At 31.9% G+C, this 27,723-nt stretch overlaps 1 protein-coding gene across 8 annotated transcripts in view; it reads left to right on the top strand.

The window, feature by feature from the left end:
* LOC143236492 (regulator of microtubule dynamics protein 1-like) overlaps positions 1-27,723 on the top strand; it is a 61,928-nt gene that overhangs the window by 15,356 nt on the left and 18,849 nt on the right. For 5 of the 8 annotated variants that reach the window (XM_076474789.1, XM_076474785.1, XM_076474784.1 and 2 more), the window contains 5 exons: positions 4,291-4,559; positions 9,744-9,833; positions 10,237-10,292; positions 26,790-26,877; positions 27,571-27,619. In XM_076474789.1, coding sequence (XP_076330904.1) covers positions 4,291-4,559; positions 9,744-9,833; positions 10,237-10,292; positions 26,790-26,877; positions 27,571-27,619 — 552 coding nt within the window. The remainder of the gene's footprint in view (positions 1-4,290; positions 4,560-9,743; positions 9,834-10,236; positions 10,293-26,789; positions 26,878-27,570; positions 27,620-27,723) is intronic. The other 3 variants (XM_076474786.1, XM_076474783.1, XM_076474790.1) reach the window with 1 other exon arrangement.

Raw genomic sequence — 27,723 nt, 5'->3', positions numbered from 1 at the left:
AATGCATGTGAAATATAAAATTGTTTTTTTAATTTTGAATTTTAATAAGTACATTTAATTTCATATACTACTTGTATAACATAGTATATATGAGTTTTTTGTTTTCAAATATTTTAAATTTTGAATATGTGTAGGTGTTTTTACATCAAATAGGGTCAGGAGAAAATGTTAAGCTTATCTTTTAAATCACTTTCTTTCCTTTGCCATTTTCAATTTAGGTGATAATTGTTAACACATGGAAAACATTGTTCTTAGTGATCCTATTTGAAAATTCATATAGCAAAGTGTGTATCTTGACATAGATAGATAGATAGATAGGATAACATGAGGAAAGTCCTGAAGGGGTTGGATGTTGGACTCCCATCTTCTGTGTAAATAAATGCCAATATATGGGTGCATATGATTGTTCCCCATTTCTTGATCAATCAGCACGAAACTTGACACAGTGATACAAGATGGCATAAGAAAGATTGTGAAGGAAGTACAGAGTTGGACCAACCACTAATTTTAGAATGACCAAATCAATACACTCTGACAGGATGATGTTGGGGGGTTGAACCACCAATCTAATTTTGTATTATATTTTTTACTGCACTTTAATTTTTATTATATTAAGGAAAAAACAGAAGCACAATTATCTATTCTTTATGACAAACAAGTTTGTATTTCACTGGTCCAATAGATGGATACTCTAGCTAGTATGAAAAGAATGGAGCTTTTGGCCCCACATATTAAATGAGTGATTAGTAAAGTGGGAGCATAGTTGTACTAGGAAATGTGTGATTTAATTTTAAATAGAAACCTTCCCAAGTCTGATTCTAAATGTTATCTGGACCTGAATTTGGTTTTTAACTAGTAGATAAGAAGGAACACATTAATTTTATGTTGAATATTTTATTAAAGTCAGTTTATTTTGTTAATTGCCTTTTGGCCAGTCTCTTTGTTTCATTTAACATTGTCCCAGTTACTTATTTGGCAAACTTACTCTATAGTCCCAAAATATTTTCATTTTACCCCAGACAACCACATGTTGGAATATGTGTACTTAAATATGTGCAATGTAAAATTAATTAATGCAACCAAAAACATAATAATGCTTTAAAGATGTTTTTTATCAGTTACTTTTATATGTGCCAAATGAGTTGTGTAGCATTTAAGTCTTAAAAATTATTTATATAAATAATATTGCTTTACTAGAAATATTGAAACTAGTTTAATATATAAAGACAAAAATTGCTGGTTCAGAGTATTTCAAGGATAAACTATTAATTGGAAGCAAATTTTAATTTTCAGGTTGGTTGTTCACTGAATTGAGAAGAAGTTTCAAAAAATCTTTAAATATTCAAAATATTATCAGTTGTACTTCTTTTAATTCAGAATGTTGGATTTTCTATGGTAGGCTTAAGGTAGTGAAATTTGTTTGTCATAATGTATCTTTGTAATTATACATATAAAATGATTTAAGAGTTACAATAATTCATAATAGTGTATAAATGAAGATTTAATAATGAAAGATAAGTAATTTAAAAGAAAGTATATTTATACTTGACATCTTTATTTAATATTAGGTATATTATATATATTTTAAAACTTCATTCTTTATTTAGTTCCTTAGGTATTTTCAAGAAGTAGAAGAATGCATAATAATAAAGTAAAATAAAACTAGAATTAGAATAAATACAAATGTACACATCTGTTTATATATCAACGTTAGCCGGTTTTTTTTTGTTTTTTTTTGTTTTTTTTTGTATTTGTTCCACGATTTGTATTGTTTTATTTATCAATGATATGAGTATCTAAAGACATCAAAGGAATTAGTAACTTTATATTCAAATGTATAGGAGATTTCCAGTGTTCTTTTAGACTTGATAAGAGTTGTCAGTTTCTCTTGTGTAAGAACTGTTAGTTTTTACATTTAGTTAAACTGGTCATGATGTATTATTCTCAACAAATTTTCTTGACAGAAGCTGACTTAATTTTTTTCACTGGTAGGAAGGAAAATTTAAAATTGAAATCCATGTCATACTTTTAAACAGCTTTTATTATCATAGTTTGTACATGTGTAAGATTACATATGTGGCAGCTTGTAATAAAGGGGCTGATTATTAAAGGTCAAAATATTTGGCCTTTGGACCAGTGATTCAATTGTGCCTCAGAGTTACTAAGATAATGATAAGTGTTACTGCTATTGTACATGACATGGTTGATTTATTTTCAACCCAGATTTACTACTTACTTACTTTCTGCTGAGCCTGCATTGTCTTTGGATGTCTTTTTTTCAAGCTTTTCTCACATTTAAGGATCAAATCTTTGTTTTAAACTATATTCTGAGAGCATACATTCTTTGGATTTGCTAGTCTTGTTTCAAAGATTTTATCTCATTTGCTGGGTGGTCTCAACTTTTTCAATTTTCAAAATAAGGTTTTCAAGACTATCATGTGTACTTTTCTTTATATGTATGAAAGTTTATCCATTTTGGGGTCTGTCAACCTTTTGTCTCCTTCGGTGAATTCTGTTGAATAAGTGAAATATAATCCATAAACCAGTGACTTTTGTTCTTTCTCTGCTTCCATCTTGTGTCCTCTTGTTGTGATGGCTAAAGCTTTTTCATGTGATTCTGAGCATTAATTCTATTCTTGTATGCCTCTATCTAGGTAGGGTGCACTGCTGGATACCTTCACTGTATTCTGTGTTTGGTCTCTTGCATAGTTCTTTTCACATCAGTGTTTTTATGATGTGAGCAGTTTGATGGACCTGCTTCCATCTTTTATTAAAACTTTCTTGATGTTCTATTTTGCTCTATTTCAATTATTCCCCTGATGTTTTGTTTGTCAAACAACAGGGAATTACTCAGTTTCAGGATCTCTGCTTGTTGTTGCCCAGTTTCATTTTTGGACTTACAACAACAAAACCTGGTTGTTGGCATTTCGTGCTGTGGCAGCTTTTAATTTAATGGGTTTGTTGTTTCACCAAGACCAAATGTGCAGAGAAGGTGGTCTTTACATTAACTGGTGGTTCTGTAGACTTGTTACCTCTTTGGGTTCCTTCTTGGTGCATTTACTACTACACTCTGTGCCAAGCTTCCCTTTTTTGGTCACCACTTAGTCTCCATGGCCCTAGCAATATTTCTTCTGAGTCTGCATTGGTTTACTCCTTTTTTGTGTGCCAGCCAGTTCTCCTTTTCAACTTCTTCCCATATTTTTGTCTCTCTTTGGCCAGTTCAATTGTGGTTTCTGCATGTTCATCTTTTGGCAGTTATGGGTCATTTATCTGTTCTTTTTTTTTGTTTTTTTAATACAGAGCAGCCTGTTTTCTTCTGTGGTTTTTGTCAGCCACCCACCTTTAGTTTATCACTATAAGTAGATGATTTATCAAATACTGCTCCATTTGCCACATTCTTCCTCATCTCACTTCCTAAAAGTGTTAAAACTTACTTTATTGAACACACTTGGTTAATCTCAATCTCATTTTGTGTATGAGCAAGCTCTTTTTTATGAGCAGAGCCTCTGCATGAAAGAGAACTTAGTCATACACAAACTGAGGCCCAAGTGAGCTCAGCATATAAGTTACCATCATTCCTAAAAGACAGTTAAATGACGAAGTTATTTAACAATCAACGTTTTTTTCTGGAATAAAGAGTATTTAGTTTTATCTTACTGTAACTTCTTTTTGGTTAAAGCAGTCTTACCTGAAGTAACACCTAATTGTATTCATGTGCGTAAACAATAAATTAAGTTAAAGCTACATTGTCATTTAGACAAAAAAGATAAAAATGATCAAGAGGCATCTCTGTGGTTACTTGTGAAACCAATGACCACGAGGCCAAACCTACACACCTTAATGAGTTGTGTGCAAGCAGAAAATATAGAAACTGTAGAATACAGTTGTGCCACCAGTTGGAATGATTGGAATCATTAATTATTTTTAAATGACACCACCTGGTTAAGTTGAATAAACTTGAATTATTTGAAATTAATAGTAATGAAAAATCATAATGGCAATATTTTGATAAGTTAGACAGTTGGCATAATAGGAAATGGTAATAATCACAAGTTTTAATTTCAGTTGACTATTTTTCATAGTTAAAAACTTTCTTACATTTTTATTAATTAATTATTTCCAGTGATACTCTGCTTGTTAGTAATAAACTTGTATATTAAATGAGTTAATCGGTCAGCTGTAGTTTGTGATGAAACACTTAAAATTAGAGAATGGAAAATTTTAAGAAAAAAAATTCTTTTTGACTACGACCTTGAAAATTGAATTAAATGTTTTTTTGCCTTTTTCTAGCTAAGCATCCAGTATTGGTTGATGAAGATGAAATCATTAAAGAAGCAGACAAACTCTACATGTCCCACCAGTACAGAGAAATATATAAAGTACTGTATCCTTACAGTAGCTCAGACAGTGATGAAATTCTCTGGCGACTGGCAAGAGCTACCTTTGAAGTAGGACGAACAAGTGATTCTGAAAAAGATGTCATTGTTTGGTTGGAAGAAGCTTATGGCTACGTACAGAAAGCTCTTAGTCTGAATGAAAGAAATGGTTATGCACACAAGGCTAGTTTGAAACTTGTTTTTCTTTATATTTTACAAATTTAGTGGTTAGTAATAGTGAGTCAAATACTAAAGTTGAGAGGTTAGAAGGTATCAGAAAAAAGATAACGCTCAGTAAATTTCTTCTGATACCTTTTAATTGAACAGCATTTTATTCCTATTAGAAGTTGTAAGAACAGAAAATGCAGGCCACTTTCATGGCTGTTTATAAGGATATTTTATTCTATTAACTTGATAATTACTGGTGTGACTACATCCTGTAATGGAATAACTGAACACCAGAAAGAAGTGGGAATGGATATAGTCAGTAGAATTACCTTTTTTTTCGCATGCACGCTGTAATTGCTGTTCATCATGAGGAGACTTGTTTTCATAACTGCTTGATAACAGGTGTTAAGTGAGCAGGGGAGGGAAGAGTTGCAAATAGATTAACAAAATAAGCTTTTATTGTAGAGTAACATGACTATTATTTAGTATGTGTAAAGAATTGTCTAAAAAAACTGTAAAGCCCGAGTTGTTTATACAAAATTAATGTATTTTAATTCTGAAGAAACTAATTTAGTACTGTCTCTAAAGAAATGTTGAAAAAATGGACAAAAAATTACTTATTTCTGATATTAATTAAATATTATACTGCTAAAAATTCCACTATTTCTTGTAGTTTAAGACTTGTAACATAGAGAGGTGTTTATATTTGAATAAACTATATGCATCAATATTTACAGCATTTAAATTTTGACATTATTGCTAGTTGTGGAAGTTTTATGGAGGAGTCTTTGTCAAGCAACTGAAATATTCCAAGCAATATTCCAAGAAGATGACTAAGGTTTTTAAAGAATTAAAAAAAAAAACTTTAGTGAATGATCAAGTTTCCAGTAGAAGCTGTTATAAGAAGGCCAAAACTTTTATTTAAACAAAACTTGTACCAATTTGTTTCACATATTTAAAAATCAAGTAGTATGCCTAGCCAAACTGTTATTGTTCATATTACTTTTGGATAGGTGAAGTGATATATGTAAAATTTTACTATTTTATTTATATTCTGTTTAAAAATGCACAATACTTAAATACATTTAAACTATGAATTTGTAAATGACAGAATCTTGCAATCTTGAAAATCCTTTAAAAGTTTGGACATCTGAACAAGCTAATCCAAAACTTTAAATGAAATTTAAAGATAAATAAATAGTTTAAAAATATCACATCTCAATCAAAGAGACAGTTTTGTCTTGAGCTCATGCACATTATTATCTTGTGCTGTGCAGGTCCAAGAACATGATCATTACATTTTAATTGATCTGTTGATACTGGGTTTTAACAAAGTGAGTAGCTGCTTGTTATATTTTGTTAAGCTTTGCGAGTTTGACCTTGAGATAAAAAACAAATTATGCAAAATTGTTATCTTTTAATATAACTATATCTTGTACTTTGTGGAGCTTCTAGACAAAAAGATGGAATGTACTAAATGTTTTGACAAAACATTGGTATATCTGAAGTCAGACCAATGTTCTGTCAAAATGTGTAGCACGTTTTATGATCAATAAAACTTTCCTTATGCTTATAAACTGTTGTTTGTCTACATATTATTTATGTTAAAATCTAATATGTGATGTTTGTACCTAGGTCTAATATTTGAACTTGATCTTGATCCAATCTCCATGTTTGAAATTACATTATAACAGTAAAATTTGTTGAGTCAATACAACTATAGGCACATTATTTGATCTCCACAAATATATGTAGGCCTAATAGTGGTAAAGGCACAATTAACTAATGTTAGGCCTAGCACTAATTGTTTCTTTGTGTCATATAAGAAGTAGACTGAGATATGTATGTAATAGATTTACTAAACCTAGATATAAATGTAATGTTAAATCTAGTTTGTTTTAAGTAATTAAACAAAATATACTCATTACTAGATTTAGAGATTATGTATAACTTATTTTCAGTGAAATCAGCAAATTATCATATAGACTCATGTATTTATAGGCACATGCAAGGTTTTAGAAAGAAGCAGAAATTAGAAAGATCTGGTGATTGTTGAACCTGTATAAGACAGACAAAATTTGTTCACATTGTTATGATGATCTGGGTTGTACATCTGTAAACCCTTATTTTTGTATTTTCTGTTTATTCTTATGATTATAATCATTATATATAAAATGAAATAATGAACTCTGAGCATATTCATCACTTGATGTTAAAGTATAACTATACGTTTGATTTATGTAAAGTATTCTAATGAAAACGAACTGGAAAAATGCTTCACATGTATTTAGAGGTGTACCTATAGAAAACTCAATGAATAGTAAGATGAAATGTACTTCACTTTTATTGTCATAAGTTATTTTAGATCAGTTAAGTATAATCAGTTTATTTGAGCAGTATATTATCAAGTAGTAAAGCATTTTCATCAGTGTATGTGATCTGAGTTTGTGGTAAATAATGTAAATATATCTTTTGCACAGAGTATGTAATAAAGATGAAACAAATGTTTCTGCTGTTCATGCCTGTCAAACTATATGTTCTGTGCAAGATATTTTTTAATTCATTATTTGTTTTACTGAACACTTAGTTTTTTATCCAGTATGTGTTATCAAAGAAGTGCATTATACCTTAAGAACAAAATTAGTGATAACCCTTCAGTTGACACTGTCAACTTACTTTATAGTGACCTTATCTATTCTGTCTACCTGCTACTTTAGTAACAAATTATGGAATTTTGCTATCTTTATATATAGATAGTTAGTGAAAAGCAGAAATTTGTATTATTGTGAAAAAACTAACAGATTATAATTAAATTCTTAGCCACAGTTTTTTACACACTGATTATATACCTGTATTTGTTTGGTGAATTATGATTCCATCCTCTGTTTTTGTGGTCTTGCTCTATATATATATATATATATCACTTTATTGTTACTTGTTTTTATATTTCTTAATTTTGTATTGATGTTGGTGTGCTACGCTTTATAAGTACGCAGTTTTCATCATAGTGTTATACCATATATCCATTTAGACTATTAGTTTTATGTTATGGGATTCTGCTGTTTATAAATGTTTTTTTCTTATGCTATAGCAGATACTTGTAGACTGTATTGAAATTATAATATTAATCTGTTTTACATGAATTTCCTGTTACAATGTGTAAATGGTGTACACTAGCTCTGTTAATTTCTCTTTTTGCCTATGTTTAATTGGTATACTGATTCTTATTCCCTTTTCCAAAACACTTGTCCATCAGAATAAAGCTAAATAAAGAGAAGATATTTCCCCTCTGTCCATCTGAGTATTGGCATGAATCTTACCTTGCTTGCACTAGTCTTTACTTCACTACATTGCTCAAAGTAGGTTAAATAGTGCAATTCTCTCCACTTATATCACTGCACCCTTTATTCCTGACCTATATCACAGAGCATTACAAAAGTAATTTTATATGTTTGTGTGGGTTTCTCTTCAGTGTTGAATGTCTTTAGTTTATCTACACTTAGGCATTTAGACATTTCTTTTTTTTATTTGATATCTGCCTTATTGGATCTGAAATTTGTATATTTTCTTTATTTTACAACATAATGAAAATGAAATTTTGATTTAATAGTTTATTTAAAGTGATTTTAGTAATATTTGGTGTTGAAGGTACTCTTTCCTCATTTTCATTTGGATCCCACTTCTACTTTATATACACACAAAATGAATATTTCCTGGTAACAACAAGCATGTTGAGATAGTGCACAATGTGGACTTGTGGAATACCTTTTCTGGATGGTATACAATTATAATACAAAGACAAATACACTACTAGATTTTCATTCATAGATAGTTATGAGTAAAGATTAAGGTAGTTTTAACCATCCCTGATGATCCCCAGATTAAATAAATCGGGGTCAGTTTGGTTTTCAAAATAGGGAATGCACTATCTCTGGAGCATTGTTCCTTGGGATTCTCCAATCCCCCCCCCTTCCATCATTATGAAAGAGGTTTTTGACTTCTTTTGATTCCACATGTAAAGCTTTACTTCCTTCTCTATTAAATGGACTTCATTTGTTCCACATTCTCCTTATATTTCTGGGAGCAGGAAGTGTTTGTTACCTTGCATCTCAGTTTGGGGAGCTAGGATCTTCATTCATAATTCCAGACCAGGTATTCTGTTTCTTCATGTCGAGGTGAGAGTTTCTCCACTTTTGTGCTACTTGCCTTCTTATTGTTATTCTGGTGACTCAACATGCAACATTCTGTAACTTTTTGTTAGGGTTTTAATAATGCCACATCACTAAACATACTAAGTTAGCAGTGGTTCCCATGCCCTGTTCACTATGCTTTGGACCTAAATTTGAGTTCACATTATTATAATTCCAATCATGAGATGTTGAACCTTTTCTGCCTGGTTAGGGCATAAATAAATTCATGTTCTTCTAATAATTAGCTTTTACTGCCAAGGAATAAGATTTCACATTGTCTAGATGAAAAGCGTACCTGTTCCAGAAGTAGTGCAGACTCCATTAGTGTATTATTACTATACCTCATTTTTGCATACCTTTTCTATGCAGACACTATCTGTATGTGTATTTCTCTTACTCACCCCTCTGTCTTGTAAATGTGGGATTCTAGCTGAAATGTGAGAAGAGGTGTATGTTGGAAGTTAACATTTTCTTTTTGGAAAATGTATTTCTGATAACACTTACTTCTTCCCATACTCTCTCCCATTTCTCCTCACAAAATGACCACTTTTGTGTCTTCGAATTGGAATATCTAAAAAAAAGTGAATAGGAAGTAATAATGGAGAGCTTGCATATGGGTCTGGGATAGGGGTGCATTGATACAAATGGGGAGAATTTATAATGCTTTGAGCAATACAGTCAGGTATAGAGGCTGGAGCAACTGAGGTAAGATTCATACCAACACTTAGATGTGCAGGGAAGAGAAGTTTTTGTCAGGATAAAGCTAAAGTCAGAGAAGAGGGGTAAGTATTATCAGAAATACATTTTTGCTTCAGGAAAATGTTAACTTTTGAATGTGTTTCATAGGTGTACTAACTGTTATTCTCTTTTTGCTTGTGTTTCATTAGTGCGTTAACTACACTCTTTTCTTTCTGTCTTTCACTGGTGTACTAAGTCTGTTAACTTCTGTTTCACTTTTAATGTTTTTGGCATACATGTGCATATTAACTTTTTCTTTTTTCTTTTTCAGTGGTGTGCTATTCTAACAGACTATGTCATGAGATACAGAAGTACTAAGGATAGAATTTCGAAATCTGTTGACGTTCGCTATCATTTCGAGGTATGAAAACTAAGAGTATATTGAGTTACATTAATCCTACCAAGGAAGTAGTAATATTTTTGTTTTTACACTATTTTAAGAATTATTCATTTTAACTTAAATGGTTTATTGTAAAGTAGAAACTTGTGTGAATGATTTACTAGTTTGAGTAGTCAGTTGATGATTTTATAAAAATTTTTATTTTGTACATTGACTACTGTTTGTTGTGTTTTTTTTTTGTTAATACAAAATAAGCTTTTGGATTGTCTCTTGATTTTTAAAAATTTGTTTATTATTGAGTTATATAGAAGATGCTTTTAAGTAGTTTGACATTTTACTTGTATGTGTTCTTGAAGTGGATGTATTTGTATGAACTTCTTTCACTAGTTACTAAACCTGTCTTTTGTTGGTGTTTTTTCTGAAGAGAGCTTTGGAGCTTACTCCTACTGATGCTACAGTTCACTTCCTATTGGGACAGTGGTGAGTATTATATATTGAGATTAGAAGTGCTGTATTTAAGGGTAGGTAGTTTAATATTTATCAGTGATGAGTCTTATTTATTCAGATTAGAAATTCTGCATTCCAAAACACATTTACCATTTGCTGACGTCATAGCTATTTTTTGACATTGGTTTTGTCTGTATAAGCATTTGTATTGCATGCCATTGTACTTCACTTAAATGCCTGTTAAATTCCATTTAGAAATGCAATATCTAATTTGCAAATCTCTCCACCTATGTCAATAAGCCTTCTATCCTGGCACTGTATGTAAGCTCATCACTCGAATAATAAAATCACTTTTTCTCATCAAAGTGTTGGTCAGTTTTCCCTGTCAAAATGCTGTGCCTAGTTCTGTTATGGAGTGCAATTTTTGCATCACATTGTGGATTTCCATATAATTCTAATTTCCTTATAATTATAAAAACAAAAAGTGATATTTATGAGTGTGAATTCTGCTATTACAATTGTCAGTACAACTTATCCAACCTCCCATGTTCCTACTTTATCTAGCATCATTTTTACAGTCAGAGGTCATTTTCATTTGAGGCTGTCCATGCTTAGATCCATACCACTGAAAGATGGAGACATAAATTTGACCTAGGAGTGTTTTTTCTTGGGGCTTCTGAAGTTGCATTTTGTTTATTATAGTTATTCTGAGGTGAATTAGACTATGATTTTTTGACACCATTATTTATTAAGTCAGCTTCTCACAAATCCAATTTGGATCAAAATTCTTTTCTTCCATTAGTCATTTAGGTTTGAGATATTGAGGATTTCCTCTGTGTTGTTTGAATCTGCTTCTCCCTTGTTGGTGGAAAGGTTTGGGGGAGGGACTATTTAGTTTTCATCCTTTTACTCTATATTTTTGGTTCATGTTAGGAGATTTACTTCTATATAACATGACAAGATAGACAGACCTTGTACCCTCATTTGTCTGTTTGCATGTTTTGGCTTTCCACCTCCTGATGAATATTTATTTTGATTCCACTGGCTACAAATTTTTTTTGGATATGTGTGGTTCCAGGATGGTTCACATGATCACTTTGTACTAGTCACATCTCTGTATTTGTTTGATCCTCACTCTTACTCCATGATGTTTCTTCTCCTGAAAATTGTTGGTAGCCTATCAATGGTTCCCACATCAATTTACAGATGAATGGGGTCTTATGCTGACTCTTGTCTTGGTCATATTGACTGGTTCTGTTCCTTTTGTAGAGATACCTTGGTGGAGTGAGTTTGTCTATCTACTGTAAACTCTGCATGTTACATTGGTTTTTTGTCACTTGATATTTGTAGGTGACCCAGAGGCATTTGTATCCCAAATTGATGTCACCTGTTTACTCTTTCTTTGTGTTGACCTCAAGAAATTCTTTAGTTCTAACAGTTGCAGATTCAGACTCTACTTTCAGAGTGCTACATTCAGGGCAATTTGCAGCATTGATATCTGCCTAGGAGGGCAGAGGACACCTTTAATTTTTCACTGAAGGTCTGTGGGTACTTTAGTCTCTTGTCTTTCATTCAATTTTCCACCTCCATTATCTTCCCAACCTATAGTATTTTATCACCCACTTGAACAGTGGAGTGTGGAATTTCATTTAAGGGCTATCAGAGTTACTGGTTATGGGGGTGGTAAATCAATGCAAGGGTAAACCAATAGATGATTTTTGTTCTTTTGTATCTCAACCCATTATTTGATCCCCTTAGATACTTAGTAGTGTCCTTCTTCACACCCTCTTGACATTCTTCTCCAGGTCTGTGGATGTCAAAAGTTTGAGGTTGCTAAGGCATTTCTTCATATTTCAAAGTGAATTCATTTTGCATTTAACAATATTTTGTGTACAGGGATCAAGACGTACATTTCAGGGATCTAGCCTTTGGTCTACCATCAGCACCATATGTCTTCTGGGTTCTACCCACCTCCAGGCTATGGAACAGACAATCAGGCTCTTACTTCCAGAGGTTATTCTATCTCTTGGCATTTGTGGGCTTCTTTCGAATCTCTTTTTTTTTTTTTTTTATAGGTTCACATGTTATCCTTGCAGTACTTCCAAGGTGACTAATTGATATGGAAACTCAATCTGCTGCATCTTCCAATCTCTTTCATAAGGTGCAGTATCTTAGTTTTTGAGTGATGGTTTGTTTGGATTGACCTTATCATTAGAGTGTATCTAATATGTGTTTGTGTGTGTAAATGTCTATCAGCCCTGTCCTGAGTTTTTCTTCACAGTTACTTCCCTTCAGAAATTATATGTGCATGTTAAAGGTCAAATAATCCAGGGCATATGAAAGGAGGACATAATTTTCATTCTGCATCAAAAATTTAGATCTTGCTGTCTAATAGGTCAAGATCTCTTGCATGAGAATATTCTCGTGACACATTTCATCATTTTCACAGTAGGCTCTTCAGTGTACTGTCATGAAGACATATTCTTGGGGCTGTTGTTTTCAAAATTTGGTTTTTCTTTAAAAAATGGCCTGCCATTTTTCTGGGGTGATTTAATTCTTTAGCAAATTGTGAGTTTCAGTCCTCACTTTCTCCTAACCAAATAGATTTTCCATTATGGTGCTTTCTGTAAATTTGCTCTCAGTTTGGGCCTTCAATGACTGCTTTTGCCCCTCTACAAACTTTAGTCTTCAGTACCTCATCTTCAGGCTTTGGCAGCCTCATTCAGTCCTGATAAGATGGAATTTCCCCTTTCTGCCTTCTCATCAATCCATCTGTTACTATGAGTTCTTTCTGTGTTTCGATTCTGTTTGTGAGCTGTTGCTACCTTCAGATTGGCCAACCTGACCATGATTTCCTCTTCTACAGTGTCTTTTAAGTGAGACCATTTCTGCATCTTCCTCTTTGGCTGTTGTTATTGAGACATTCTTAATCCTATGTTCTGCACAAAGACTTTTTCAAGCTAATTGTGGTTTGATTTCTACAATTGTCTGGAGTGTGCCACACGAGGAGTTTGTACTCTCTTTACCAAACGTATCCACCATATCTTGTTCTGACTTGGTTTTCACTTGAGTTTAGCTTTGTCTCCTGTTGTTTAGGTTAGACAACTTTTTTTCAACAAGTCTTAGTTATTCTAAACATCTTAAGGTTTTGGACTCCTTAGTGCTATCTAGCATTCTTCCCAAATGGCCTTTTTCAATTATGTACCCAGAATATTAAGGTGGTATTACGTGACTTGTCGTGACAACTATTCAAGCCTTTAGTCTCGTGTACTATGTGTCATCTTTATCTTAAAGTTTTGTTGCTGATTGCATAGGTTGGAGTTGTTGGCATGTTTGAAAGACATTTTATCTCTTTCCTTAGGTCAGGCTATACCCACTCTGATAGGTCATTTCTTTCTAATTCTCTGGCAACAAGGGAAAGAGATACATCCCTTTTCACAATTCTTTTGCAATCTATTTCTCACCTGTGTCAGGCCCAGAGTTGTTGCGTGGCTTACTGTACTTTCTTTTGTGGTAGTTTTGACTCTATATATTTTGGGATCCTTCGGTTTCTCACGATTTCCCCAATCCCTTAAAGGTGAAGTTGCAATTATCCAAATTGCATATTCTGGACTCTACAAGTGAGGAATTTTCTGATTTATATATCATATTCAGCACATTTGTCTTTTGCTGCCCATTTCATGTATATACTAGGGGGATATTTTTTAGGCTGGTATTTGTACTTCCCTCAAGGTTTTTCTCTCACATTCTTTACATAATTTTGCAGTTTGCTTCTGACCATTTTAACAACATTCACTAGATTATAAGGAGGAGGGGTCTACTTTTGTCATCATCTTGTTATATAGTCTCTTTATATACCGGGGTCCCTTACATCTTACTTTCACTAGATCTCATTCTGGGGCAAGTGTTCAAGTATTATTCAGACAAGTGTGCTCCTATAAGTTTATTTCTGCACTAGTAACCAATTTGACTATTCTTACTACTGGTTGCATCAGCCTCTGTAGAAATAAAATGCTTGATAAGACCATCTAGGTGCTTACCAGATGGTATTACCATATTAACATGGACCTCAACTTGTGGATAAAGTGAAGAGATTGAAATAAATTGAACAGTTTTCTTTCAAAAATTCAAGGAGCTTCATTCACCTGTTGTACTGTTCTTCAGGATTCCCTAATATGCAGTGCCCCCTGGAGTTTACAAGTAGAGCTAGAGTGTCTTTATCACACCAGCTTTTCAGTTGCTAGGGTGGTGGACAGATTATGTTCCTCTCCTCTTGGAGAAGAGGACATAGTTGGGAGCCTTCCTACCTAGGTGCTTGGATGTTTTTCTAAGATGTTGGTAGGAGTGGCACCAGCCTCTGCAGGAGCTTACTTGTAATAATGGTTCAGATTTGAATCTATCTGGTTGGGGTGTGTGTAACACTTCTTTTTGATCAATGCCAGTTTAGTATATTTTTCATGGAATGTGGTCCACTATCAGAATACAATTCTGAACACAAAGTTATCCTTGTTCATCAGTGTTTCACACCCTTTCCATAATTCCTTGAGCAAGTGGAATGCTCATTGCCTACTTGGATGGGGAGTGGGGATTAATGTTAACAATTCAAGACCAAATTAGTTCTGTTACTTGGGTTGAGTTAGGCATACTAGATCCTGCCATTCCAAGCACGGGGTGTTACCTTTCAGTCTTTTTCAGGTTGAAGAGAATGTTCGTCTGTTTCAGTGTTTACTTTCTTGCCATGATTCTGGTGGTTTGAAATGCATCACTGTATGGGTACAGACTGTGATCTAATCACATGCATGTCTATATCTAACATTGCAGTCCAATACCCTAGCCTCCAATATGGGATATATGGACCAAGACCCCTTGACTTCTGTCCTAAGTAGTGGAACCTTGGTTACCTGGTAGGGGCTGGACTATAGTGATAATCACTCATGTACTGTTTCCACCCTTTATGCAGGAATTGTATTCTTGGTGAAGAGCATACCTGTTCTGGATGTAGTATGGTTCTCCCCCTTTTGTGTACCACCACCATTGTACACTCTTTATATCCAGATGCTTTTAGATTACACCAACATCAGCCCCTCTACCTTCTAAATGTGGGATTCTAGCTGTAGTTTCAGCAGATAGTAAGTATGTTTTAGAAGTTAACATTTTCTTAAATTGAAAATGTGTTTCCAATATAAATTACCTCTGCTGATATTTGCCCACCCTTTCTCCCCACTAAGAGGCAGTGTTAATAACTGGGATTATATTATTTTGGTGATGTGATTATTTACAATGCCAGTATAGAGGACATATTGATGTGGGTGGAGAAATTTGCAAAATTAGATATTGCTAAGGGTATTTAAGTGGAGTATGGAAGACTGGAGCATGTGAAATCAGTACTAAGAGAGATTAAACAAACTTCAGGAAAAGCTGTAGTGTTAGTGGAAAGTTAAGTATGTTTACTTTAAGGGTAAATAGTTTATATTACCTGTAGGACAGGATGGTACTATGTACCTACTCTAACTTCTTTGTTAAGATGAATTTTTCTGTCATAAGTCTTGTGTTGTTTAGAGTTTGCAGCTTAAATGCAGAAAGTTATTCAAGTAACATTTTAATTTTCTTTATTTTGAGAGGATACAAAATTTGTGTTTACTAACTGGCAGTTAACTAACTTTTTTGTATAGAAGACAATCTGACATTCAGAAATAGTTGTCTTATCTGTTGGTGAAGTGAATAATGGTCATGGAGAGCAATTCTCAAGAGCTTGACTGACAATAAAAACACATTGAAGATGTAAAATACATTCTTGTGCAAAGTAGTCATTGCTAGAGCTTTTGGTTTTGTATGTAGTCAGATTTACTCCTGTAAGAGAGAATGTTGTAAACAGATTATTAATTCTTAATAGGCATAGTGGGATATATCTGCTGGTTTAACAGCAAAATTGCATCAATGAATTTATAAAATTATAGAGAAATTATTGTAAGTTCATTTCCACGTTTTTTTGGTTTAATACTCTGTCATTATTTCTACTAAAGTTTTAGGCTTAAATAAGCACCCTCTGAACTTAAACAATAATCTTTGTGGAAAAAAGTTTAGCATTTTCAATGACCACAGTAAAGTGTGCCATGTATGATCATTGTTTTATTTTCAACAGTTGCATCTATAAATCGATGCTCCTGGACATGTGTACAAGATTAATTTCAAATATTTTAACTAATCCTTGTCACATATGCTTCATTCATCATAATCTGCTGTACCAACCAATGTCTCACATTCAGTAAACCATATATTGATTATCTAAACAGGTTACAAGAGTTTTTGTGCATTAAAATGGCATAGAGAGAGTGGGATGCATTTTAGAACTTGTAAAATAATCTAAAGAAATGATAGAGAAATATTTGATTTGTAGCAATGTTTCAAATGTTTTTGAAAGGAACTTTGTAACAGTTACAAGTCTTTATTTGTAGCATCTATAAAACGTGTTATATTGTTTAAATATTTATTTTAATCACTATATTGTATTAATTCAAAATAAATGCTTCCATGGAACAAAAACTGAGTGTTTGGTATAGAAATTTACATTCATGAATGGCTGAGTGTAAGATCTTGTAACTGAATTAAGCTTGGTGCTTTAAAGTGAAATAATATTTGTGATTTTTATATTCTTTTGTATTTAATCAACAAAACAAAATGAGATATTAATCAAAATATAATTTATTGTTCAGAAAAATGAGCTTGTGATAATTGTACTTGCTGCTGCTGCTACTACTACTACTTACTAGTATTACAATAGTAATGTTGCTATTACTGTTTTCTCCTTGACTGTTTTTGTTCTGTAGTCTAAAAATCTCACTTTTTTGTCTGCATAAGTTAACAATGTTTGATATTTTGCTGAAAAGCTGTAAAAGCAAAAAATTAATTTACAAAAGTAACAAATCAAGATAATTGAACAGGGGAATCAGTGTTGATCACAAATATAATAATGGGTAGAATACAAATATAAACTAAAACAAATTACATCATTACTAAAATGCTATTTGGAGATAAATAAACAAATGTAGATTAATAGTTGAAACAACACGTAAGAATTTACATGAAATGTAGGTTTATACATCATTCAGATAGATGTACACTGTAAACTTTATTAAATAGTTTCATCAAATGAAAAGATACAAAAATAAATAAAAACTGTAGCTTCACATTATTACCAAAAAGAAGTTGTTTGGATAGAATCAATGCTGAAGAGTTTGCATGTAAACTGTATTTTCGTACACTATTTATGTAGATGTACCATTATTACAGTTTCATCGAAATCACGAGTAAAGTCTAAAAATAAATGAATTATTTCGATGTTACCAAATAACTATATGAAGATTAATAACCAAGTGCAGATCTGAAGTTGAAACTAAACTGAAGTGCTTAATTACAAACTTTAAAATTGTGCACTTCAAACAAATACTGAAAACCTGTGTGTATAAACTGAACAAAATAGTACATCATAAATAAAAAATTATAATCAAAGTACTGAAAAAAAATTGAACTTGCATGCTCTTCTAAAATATATGCATAGGAAATATATCTTTGTAAAAACACTAGCTATATGAAGAGTGAAATAAGCAATCATATATGTAAAAACGGCTCGTTTGGGTTGAGAAAATATTTTGCATAGAGGAGCAAACAACATTTTGACCTTCTTCGGTCATTGTCAGGTTCACAAAGAAAGAAAGAGGTAACTGACCGGAAGCTTTAGTATTTGAGTGTTTTCTATGGTTATGTTGTGTTTATTTGACTTGCAGTGCTCAAACATGTGAAGATGACTTTTTCTGTTCTTTGAATCTGGTTTCCATTTTTTTATTTGTTTCTCCAATATAGAAATCGTGGCAGTTATTACATTGTATTTTATAAGTAATGTTGGTGTGTTGTTGGTCAGTGTTGTTTTTACATAGTATAGACCTCAGTTTTGTGCCTGGTTTTTAAATAAATTTGGTATTAACTGGAATGTCATATATTGTTACTAGTTTTTGCCAAATGTTCATTATTTTTCTGTAGGGCTGATCATAGAAGGACAAGTATCAGTAATCTAGATTGTTGTGGGTTGTAAGGGGAGTCTTTTTCATTTTTTTTCTCTGCAGGTAGGTAAGATTCCTCTTGTAGCAGTTAATTAACTAAGGTTGATTTACCTGGATCCATTTGAGTTGATCTAGTAACTTCCTCCTGACTCAAAAGAAAAAAATTCTACTTCAGAGGAAGAAGCAAAAAAAAATCACTTTTATTTTTGAGCAAATCCATTAAATATTTTATAGAAGTCACCTGGAAATACTTTGTATGTTATTAAAATACTACATTCATGTAATTTGTAAAGCGACATTATATGCACATACTTTTATGAATGTGCTTAAACATAAAAGTTCTAAGAACACATTACTCTTAATAAACTGAAATAACAAAGTTTACTGTTAACTTTAAGGATGTATAATATTTATTGATTGCAATGCTTCTGTAATAACAGCAGCATACATAATTTATACATACTATTTAAAACATAAATTGTGGTAAATAATGCTTGGATTTTACAATGTGTAGGAAAAACAAGTACATCAATACAAAATATAGAAGTTTTATAAATTAAAAATAATCTTACCTTTAATGACTTAGAAAACCTATCTATTAAAACTATATACAAAATGATGTTCTCTCTGTAGAATAAAGTATTTTTTAGTTACTGATATCCTGTAGACTTGATAAACACAAGATATTGATATTTTGTGTGAACATGTGGTAGAACAAGAACATATGAAATATTTCTTCAATTCATAAACAAAATTATAAGTAATCCTTAAATTACATTGTATTTGATTGATAGCTATTACTTCATGTACTTCTCTCATTGTTTGTATAGACCTGAAACATAAAATCACAAAATAAATTAAACTTATTTCAATGGAGTAAGACTAATGAATGCAAATTATGTTTTTCACATTTACATTTTACTTAAGATAATCTATGAAGCATGTGTTATTGGCTTTGTGAATAAAAGCATACTTTATGTAAGATTCCAAGGGTTCAGATGCAACTGTTTTCACTGTCAGTACTGTAGAAGAATAATTTTATTTTTTACTGCTATCCTGCAAACTTAAACCAAAGAAATTAACATTTGAAAAAAACATCCATCTTGTTCACCTTCACAAGAGGACCAGTAGCAAGCAGTTTCTACTACCACTGACTTGAAAATAAAGATTGGTTTATCAGAAGAAAGACTGGCAGTAATAGGTTCTGTGTCAGTTTTAACATTGTGAACAAAAAAAGAATTTCTGGATTTATAAGACAATGAAGATAGACTTTCTAGCCTTTAGTCTGAGTATAGCTGTTATATGTACTAGGACTTGCTTGTTACTGTTTTTGATGATGACTGGAGGCACTAATCATCAGTGATATTACCATTGTTGTGTATCAGGTGGTTGGTTCCATCCTGATCTGAGATCTAGGATTAGTGGCCTCTTGCTTCAACTAAGTCTGTCTCATCTGTTGATAATTCTAACCAGCTACTTTTACGAACTGCTTTTAGTTCTGGTTCTTCACTTCCTGATGATGGATAGATAACCAATCTTCATCCTTTGTTGAGTTATTTACATGGTTATGTGACTTTTTTTTTTTTTTTTTCCCAGCTGTTTTTGTTCCTGAATATTGAGATACCTTGCTACATAAGCTTCAATTTTATGACTGTTTTCTCTCTCTTTTTTTTCTCTATTTCTGTTTGTGCTGATACCTTTCTTTTCCTGACTCTGTTCTAAATCCCAGCTGCCAAGTCAAAAGAATCTTATTCTATGGTGTTTTGTTGAGATTATTATTTTTCCTTGAGTCCATTCTTTGAATTTGGGGATGTCCTCCTCTTTATTCCTTGTCGTTTTTGCCTGAAGTCTACTTATCTACACTAAATTTCTATATTTCACCTTCTTTTAGAGGCTCAGAATTACAATGTTAGCATCTTTACTAAGGAGAGAATTACACCAACCTCTTTTCCATCATGGTTATTATTTTCTAAAATCTCTACAATATCCCAGTTAACTTTTTTTTGTCTTCTGGAATTTACTTGATTTGGATTCCTTACTTTCTTGAGTCACCTCCCTCAGTTGTATCTCAGTGACCTTTGTGTGGTACTTTTGTTTTGTGATGAGACTATTGGGAACTTCTTATCCACTGGAAATTTGAGCTGAGACATTTCATTGGTAGTAATATCTACTGATTTGCAATTTGCTCAGTTCATAGAGTCCATGGAGGTTTCTCATATTTGGGAATGTCGTGGTGTTGCCTTCTTTTTCTGCTTCTTGCCTTAATACTTTCGGATGTTCTTCTCTGGGAGAGCTTGCTGTCTTTCCATACTTAACCTCTCCTCCCCTGGTTCTTGGCATTTTCTATACATTGAGGAGAATGCACCTTTTTTTTTTTTTTTAAGTTAATAATGCCATAGACAAAGTTCTCAGCTATAATGTGGGGTTTTACTCTGATCTTTTTTGTTGTTGTCCAGATATTATGATATTATTGAACCAATGTTTTGTCATTCCTCACTTTAAGATGGATTACTTTCTCACTTTCAGGTGGGTGTTCTCTCCTGGGTTATAGTTGACTATAGTTGGTGTTTTGGATGTATTTGTCCACATTCTAATTTGTTCTACCACCCATCACTTCCAGTCAGATTTTTCTGTTTCAGACCATTTTGTGTTAGCTACAGCTCCATATATTTGAATTTTGTTCTTGGATGCATCTTTTATGCATTCTCTTGAGTGGTATCTGGCTAGTAACCAAGTATATCCAAAGGTCCACTATTTTTCTTGTTTTTTTCCCCCTCCATCTTTCCATCTCTTGTTATTGTGGTGGCTCAATAAATCCCACACAATTATGAGCACCTCTTTTTTCCTCACATCACCCCTGAACTTATTTCTGTTCATAGATGCCTTTATGTTTGTGTGTAGTACATTTTTGGACATCTACATGCATTTTAGGGTCTGGTCACCAGAAGAGCAGTTTCTTTGTATAAATGCCCATAAATTGGTTGCTCAACAATCTTTTATCTTCTGTCTCATCATTTTATTGTTATCCATTCATTTAGAAAACTTCAATGCTATTTCATACAACAACTAACGAAGGAGTCTTTCCTCTTGCTTTCTGATTTTAGACTTTCTCTTTTAAGCCCAAGACCCACCACCACTGCTATCAGTCTATCATGTCCTGAGAGCTTTGACCATAATACCAAATTGGCCATTTCACATAAACTGCATTCTTCCCATGTATTGGCTTATAATTTGAAGTTTCATTGGTTTTGTTCCTACTTTGGGTGTATTTTCATTCATCTCTTTGTAGGTATCATAATTACTAGGTTTCCACTTTTCTGGTTATTAATCCAAGGCTCCTAATCTCTAACCACATAGTCTCTGAGTCAAGACTGATCCAGTAGCTTTCTATATGTTTGTCAACTCCTTTCTTTCTCTTCTCATGGCATTCTCTATTCTTTCTTTGATTTTTTATATATTTTTCAAGCGTTTCTGTTGGAAGATGAGTATCTATCTGAAACATCTTCTGCCATTTCTTAAGAGAAGATATTTAATTACAATTTTTCTACTTTTTTTTTTTTGTAAGCTCTTGGTATATAGTTGTTTGGGCATATAATCATTTGAATTGGCACATAATCAAAAGGGAACAAGATACAGTGCAAAATGCTACCACATACCTACTGTATTTTCATAATCCTCTTGCTACAAGTTGGTTAAAGTGCACACATCACAACTTTTTACAAAATAAGAGTAAAATATAATTAAACTACTTTCTTATTAATTTACCAGAATAAACTTGACATCTAAACATAATAAATCAGCAAATGTTAATACTATATAAGTTTTAATTCCTTAATTTCATAAGGAAATATGTAAATAAATTCTCGATCAGTACAAAAAATCAGGATATTTGGTCTTTTGTTTTCACTTTCTCTAATTTATTTACTATCTCTCTCTGAAGTGTGGAATTTAAAATAAATTACTCTTTATAATATAGATATTACTAAAGTAGGGACTAATTTCTATTCACTTCAGTCTTCTTGTTTTACAGAATTATAAACTAGAAAATTAGAAGTGTTTGTTACATTCTATTTTTCACAAACTGCCACTAACACCCTTTTGATGCTTTATATCATATTCATAACCAACAGAAAGGCAAAGTTTAATCTTTGAACTGTGTATTATGCTACATGATGTTTAGTACAGTGTCAACAGTTTCTACTTCAGTTCAAAAGCTTATTTCTTGGTATTCAAATGAAGTAACTAAAGGAAGTAGTTTAAGCTTTTCTTATCTTACTTTAAGTGACATTCTCATTATCAAGAATGTCTTATAACTATTATGATTAACTTTTTTTAAGTAAAAATATAGGTACCTATACTAGTCATTTTGAGATACAGTTATTGGACAATGTTTGCTTTAAATGTGATATTATTCTGTGTCTTTGGGTGCATTATTTAAGTAAATACAAGTTATTTATTATAATTTTACTATTATTGAAGAAAATACACTTATAATTTATTGATAGAAATCAAAAAAAGATGAGATTAAGCATAAATATTAAATTTTTTGGTTTTTATTAAAATTTTATTGTTATAAGATTAACTAAAATGTTAAAAATAAGAAACTTTTCAAGTTAGATAAGGTTAGATTGGGTAAGATGAAAAATAATAAATTCTCTGAGTTATGCTTTAAAGCAGCTTGGGCATTAGTCATGCAGTACAGTAACATGAGCTGTGAATTTGTGAAGTGATTTACGACTTAGATGGTGGGATTATTAGTAAGATGTTGTTCAAAAGGAAACAAACAATAAAATAAAGTAGAAACAGATGTATATTATTACAAGCTTTAAGAGAGAAAAAGAGTAATTTAAACTTTTCATATTTTTATGGTCAAATTGACCCATTACATGTAGAGTTATGGAAGTTACAATAACAGATGAAATACAAATGTTTGATATTTATGGAGGAAATTTTAGAGGTTACATGAATAAAATTTGGAAATTTTAGATGAACAAAAGTATTGTTTTCATCTTAATATGAAAACTAGTTTACATTCAGACACATTATCTTCATTAACAACTTGCCAGATTTTGTAAAGATACAGTGAGTATTAAGAGTGAAAAAAATTCAATGATTTTTGGTAAAATAGAAATTAAAAATCTTTAAGTTACACCAGACTTGTTTTCATAACATAAGGCCCAGCATAGCCAGGTGGTTAAGGCACTCATCTCGTAATCTGTGAGTCGCAGGATCAAATCCCCGTCACACCAAACATGCTGCAGTGGGGGCATTATAATGTGATGATATATCCCACTATTCATTGGTAAAAGAGTAGCCCTATAGTTGGCAGTGGGTGATGATGACTAGCTGCCTTCCCTCTAGTCTTACAAAACAAACAAACCATAGCATAAATTTGGTAAAAATATCAGGAGTAAAGTTTGAAATAAGATTCATAACTTCAAGGTCAGGTTGTCTAAATTAATTAATGAGAAAAAGAAAATCTCAGTACTGTGACTACTTTTACTAATAAAAAAAAAAATAAACTATCACAGAAAGAATTAAATCCAGAAGAGAAAGAAGTACTATTAGTTTGTTGGAGCTTCTCCTTACCAACATAATTCAGTAAAGAAGATATGATTCTTTTTATAGAAAACAACCAACAAGATGCAAATTAGATGAAAAATATTGCACAAGTAGTTACTATGCAAAACAACTTATTAGACAATTATGACTAGCACAAAACATCTGTGCAGTAGGACATGAAAGTCAACACTGGAACAAAATACAGAATTTTTCAAAAATAATTAAGAGAATGCAAGGACATCAAAATGTTTAAAAAAAAGTCCATAGAGGCGATCAAACTGTAGTTGTAGACTCTAAACATAAGGATAACATCTTTGAATTATTGACAGATGAAAATAGAAAAGGCTAAAAATGAAAGACTCATCACAAAACATACTGGATGTGGTTAAATCTGCTTTAAAAGAAATCCAAAATTTTTATAAGACCAAAGAGAAAAAAAGTTTGCATTCCGAGCAACTTCAATACAGCCAAAAGATGTACTTTATCGAAAATACCAAAGTCCAATGTACTATATATGGCTATTTTAAATACTTTAAAATCTGCTACACATTCTTCAGGTAAGTTATTAGTTAAGAAACTGTCTGATTTAAATATTAATAAGTGTAAACATACTATTAAAAACTGTTGCTATTGTGAATGAACTTGATACGAAAATCTACAGAAAGGACTTGTATCACTAGATGTTTCTCTGTTCACAAATATTCTAGTAGGTAAAGCATAAGATACTTCATTCAACAGATTATTTGATACTGAAGACTTACCATTAACATGCATCAAAGAATTAATTAAACTTCACAAAGTAAGTGTGGAAAATTGCATATTTGAAATTAATGATAAAGGGAATCTCACAGTTAGAACTTTAACTTGTTAATAAAATTTAACTTCTGATTTGACTGATATACTTATGGATGCTTTTGAAGATTCAAAGTTACAAAAAACTTTATAAAACCTGCACGAAATAGAAGATAGACAACACTTTATGGTGTGGTGAGACAACAGTAAAACCTTTAAATAGTTTTAACTGCCATTTAATTAAAAAACTATGCATATGTTACACATATGCTTGGCATACTATTAACATATGACATTAATATATCATATTTATTAATTATAATATTAATATAATATAAATACAAACAATGAAAAAATTTACTTAAAAGCGATAACTGGATAGAGAATATGGCTAATTTTTGACAGAGCTTTACATGAAATGAATGACAGACATCTACAAATAAATACATCAAAGTCATCACAAAATACATTCATTAGTCTACCACTTTCTCCCTGTGATTTTGGAAACAATTGCAAAAGCATTCTGATTAAACTGTTATAATGTTCATTTTTTAATACATCATTATGAATCATTTACAAACATTCAAGATCCAGTAAAGATGGGATTTACAAAATCATTGCAGTGAAATATACACAGAACAAACAAGAAGTAAATTAAAAATGAGAATGAAATAACTCCAGCTTGACAAACATGGTAACACAATGTCCTCTGCTGTAGTTGATATTTCTGAAACATTGATTGTAATTCTGACTGGAAATATGTAAAAGTCTCAAGTACATAAACGTAAGAGAGAGTATTTACATGTTATTGAAAGATCTGTTTATCTGAAGTAATTCCTTATTTATGTCTAACCTTCCTCTTTCTGTCTCCTGACTTAGTTTTTAACAGTTCACCAAGTCCCATTATTCCTTGGCTTTGTATCATCCTTCATCAATATCAGGCATTGCAATTACAAAAGCAATCATACAGCTTGAAGGCTAGACTCCTCCAAAGACAGAGCTGGCATTGCTCTTTCTGGGTTCCCAGTTACAAGAATGATTCTACCCCAGCACTTAAATCCCCTGCTGAGGAAGGTGGGAGTTAGTTTATCTTCTGGAGACTGCAGGGCCAACCCATACCCATAGGTTCTGCTAGCTTTTCCATGTCAGATGTGTCAGCTAGCAATGCATTTTCATCAATGAGCTTACACTCTCTGTAAGTCAGACTGGATCTTTTCATTCCTGTTCTGATGGCTTCATTGCTCTCACTCAGGAAGAAGTACTGTGCTGATATCAAGCAGGAACTTAATGATTTCACAGACAGAAGAGTTTGAGAGGCTCATTTCTGTAATCAGATGGCTTCTCAAGATAGGACAAAACAGGAAAACTAATAGCTAGTTGATGAATGATGGATTAGCTTTGACTAAAAGCTTGACCTTAAATACTAAAAGTATGGATTAAAATGTGACCCTATGGGTCACATTCTCCACCTATTGGTGCTTTTTACTTCATTTTTCAGTTCTGATTAGAGGAAATCAACCTTCAGTGGCACATCCAGCTTCTGTCCACAAATTACTAGTGTTTTCAACCAGATCTGGGGCTGCTGTGCTCTTACTGGGAGTGCGGTAGAGACCTCTGTATGCAAACTTTAACTTGACAGTCATCAATTCGTTCTGGCAAATCTGTTGTGTACACTTTTCTTTTGCTGAAATTGATTGTTTTTTTTTTCAAGATGCAAGCAACTCTTCCTAAATCAGTAGTTGCAGACTGAATGTTATCTTTTGTCAAAGAAGGGACTTCTATACTCAACATCTCCTATACAACTGTCTCTCTCATTCTTAAGTACTTGAACTTTAATTTCTAAGGAAGCAAGACAAATAAAATTTATACGTTTTTGTTTGAGTCTTGAAATAACATGTTGGTGAAGTTTTTATCCATGTTCTTTCTGTTAGGTATAATAAACATTTTTACATTTAGAGTTTACTTAATTGATACTTTCTTTGGTATAGTTTGTTTGTTGATTCATGGATTATGTAATTTATTTCTAATTTACATTAGCTATTTAGCTTTCAAAGTAAGTAAAAAAAACAACAAAATGTTATGAAGATATATTCTTAAAAAAGGCATCTTAAATGGACAGGTGTTACACTTTTGCTGACTTGACATGGTACCAAAGAAAACTAGCAGCTATTGTGTTTGCAACACCACCCACCTCTACATATGAAGAAGTAGGTAAAAGACTCTTTTACTCTTTTTGAAGTAATTTTTTAAGTCATCAAGTGAATTATACTGATGTCTGACTATTAAAAATAAAACAGAACAAATGTTTTCATTTAAGAATGAAAAGTCTGCAGAGAAAATATTTGTGGGAGAAAGCTATATTATTTGTATCTATATACCTAACAACCATTTTTTCTGTCTCCAAAGTTAATGAAATTATTATAAAAGTTGAGTTCTGAAATCATCACATCCTCAAAGTTTATAGCTCATAAATAGTAATTATATGCTTGAACAATTAATTCTGAAATACCAAAATTGCTGTCTGTAATTTCAAACACAAATAAAACAATGTACAAGTATTCCCCTTTGTAATATTTTTTAATGAGATGCAAAACTTGTAAAGAATAGTCAGCCATGCAAAAGTGCTCACGTTTTGGGTCTCATTCGAAAAAGTTACAGCTTTTGTAGATGATTCTGTTTGCAATCTTCATAACTAGAATTTATTCTCATTAGTAATTCTTATACAATTAAATTACTATGTAAATGTTCCTGTCAGGAATTCACATTTTGAATATATATATAATTTACTAGTCTTTACCATAAGTAATTTCAAAATTAATGTTTTTTATATGGTTATTAAATGATATAATTTCAATAAAATTATATTTAGCTTGAATATATTTGTTAAACATTTCTTATAGAAATTTTCATTTTGTCAGGCTTTAGAACATTTTGAAAATGCAGAAAGATGTAAGTTCTTTTTTGGATCTTTATTTTTTAATTTTCTTTTATCTTTGCATTTATGTGTAGTATTCAGTTTTGTAAAGAGTAAAACAAATGTTTTTGTTCACTTA

The sequence above is a fragment of the Tachypleus tridentatus genome, chromosome 13, assembly GCF_004210375.1.
Source record: "Tachypleus tridentatus isolate NWPU-2018 chromosome 13, ASM421037v1, whole genome shotgun sequence".
NCBI classification, from domain to species: Eukaryota; Metazoa; Arthropoda; class Merostomata; order Xiphosura; family Limulidae; genus Tachypleus; species Tachypleus tridentatus.
This window is presented reverse-complemented; position numbering and strand designations above follow the sequence as displayed.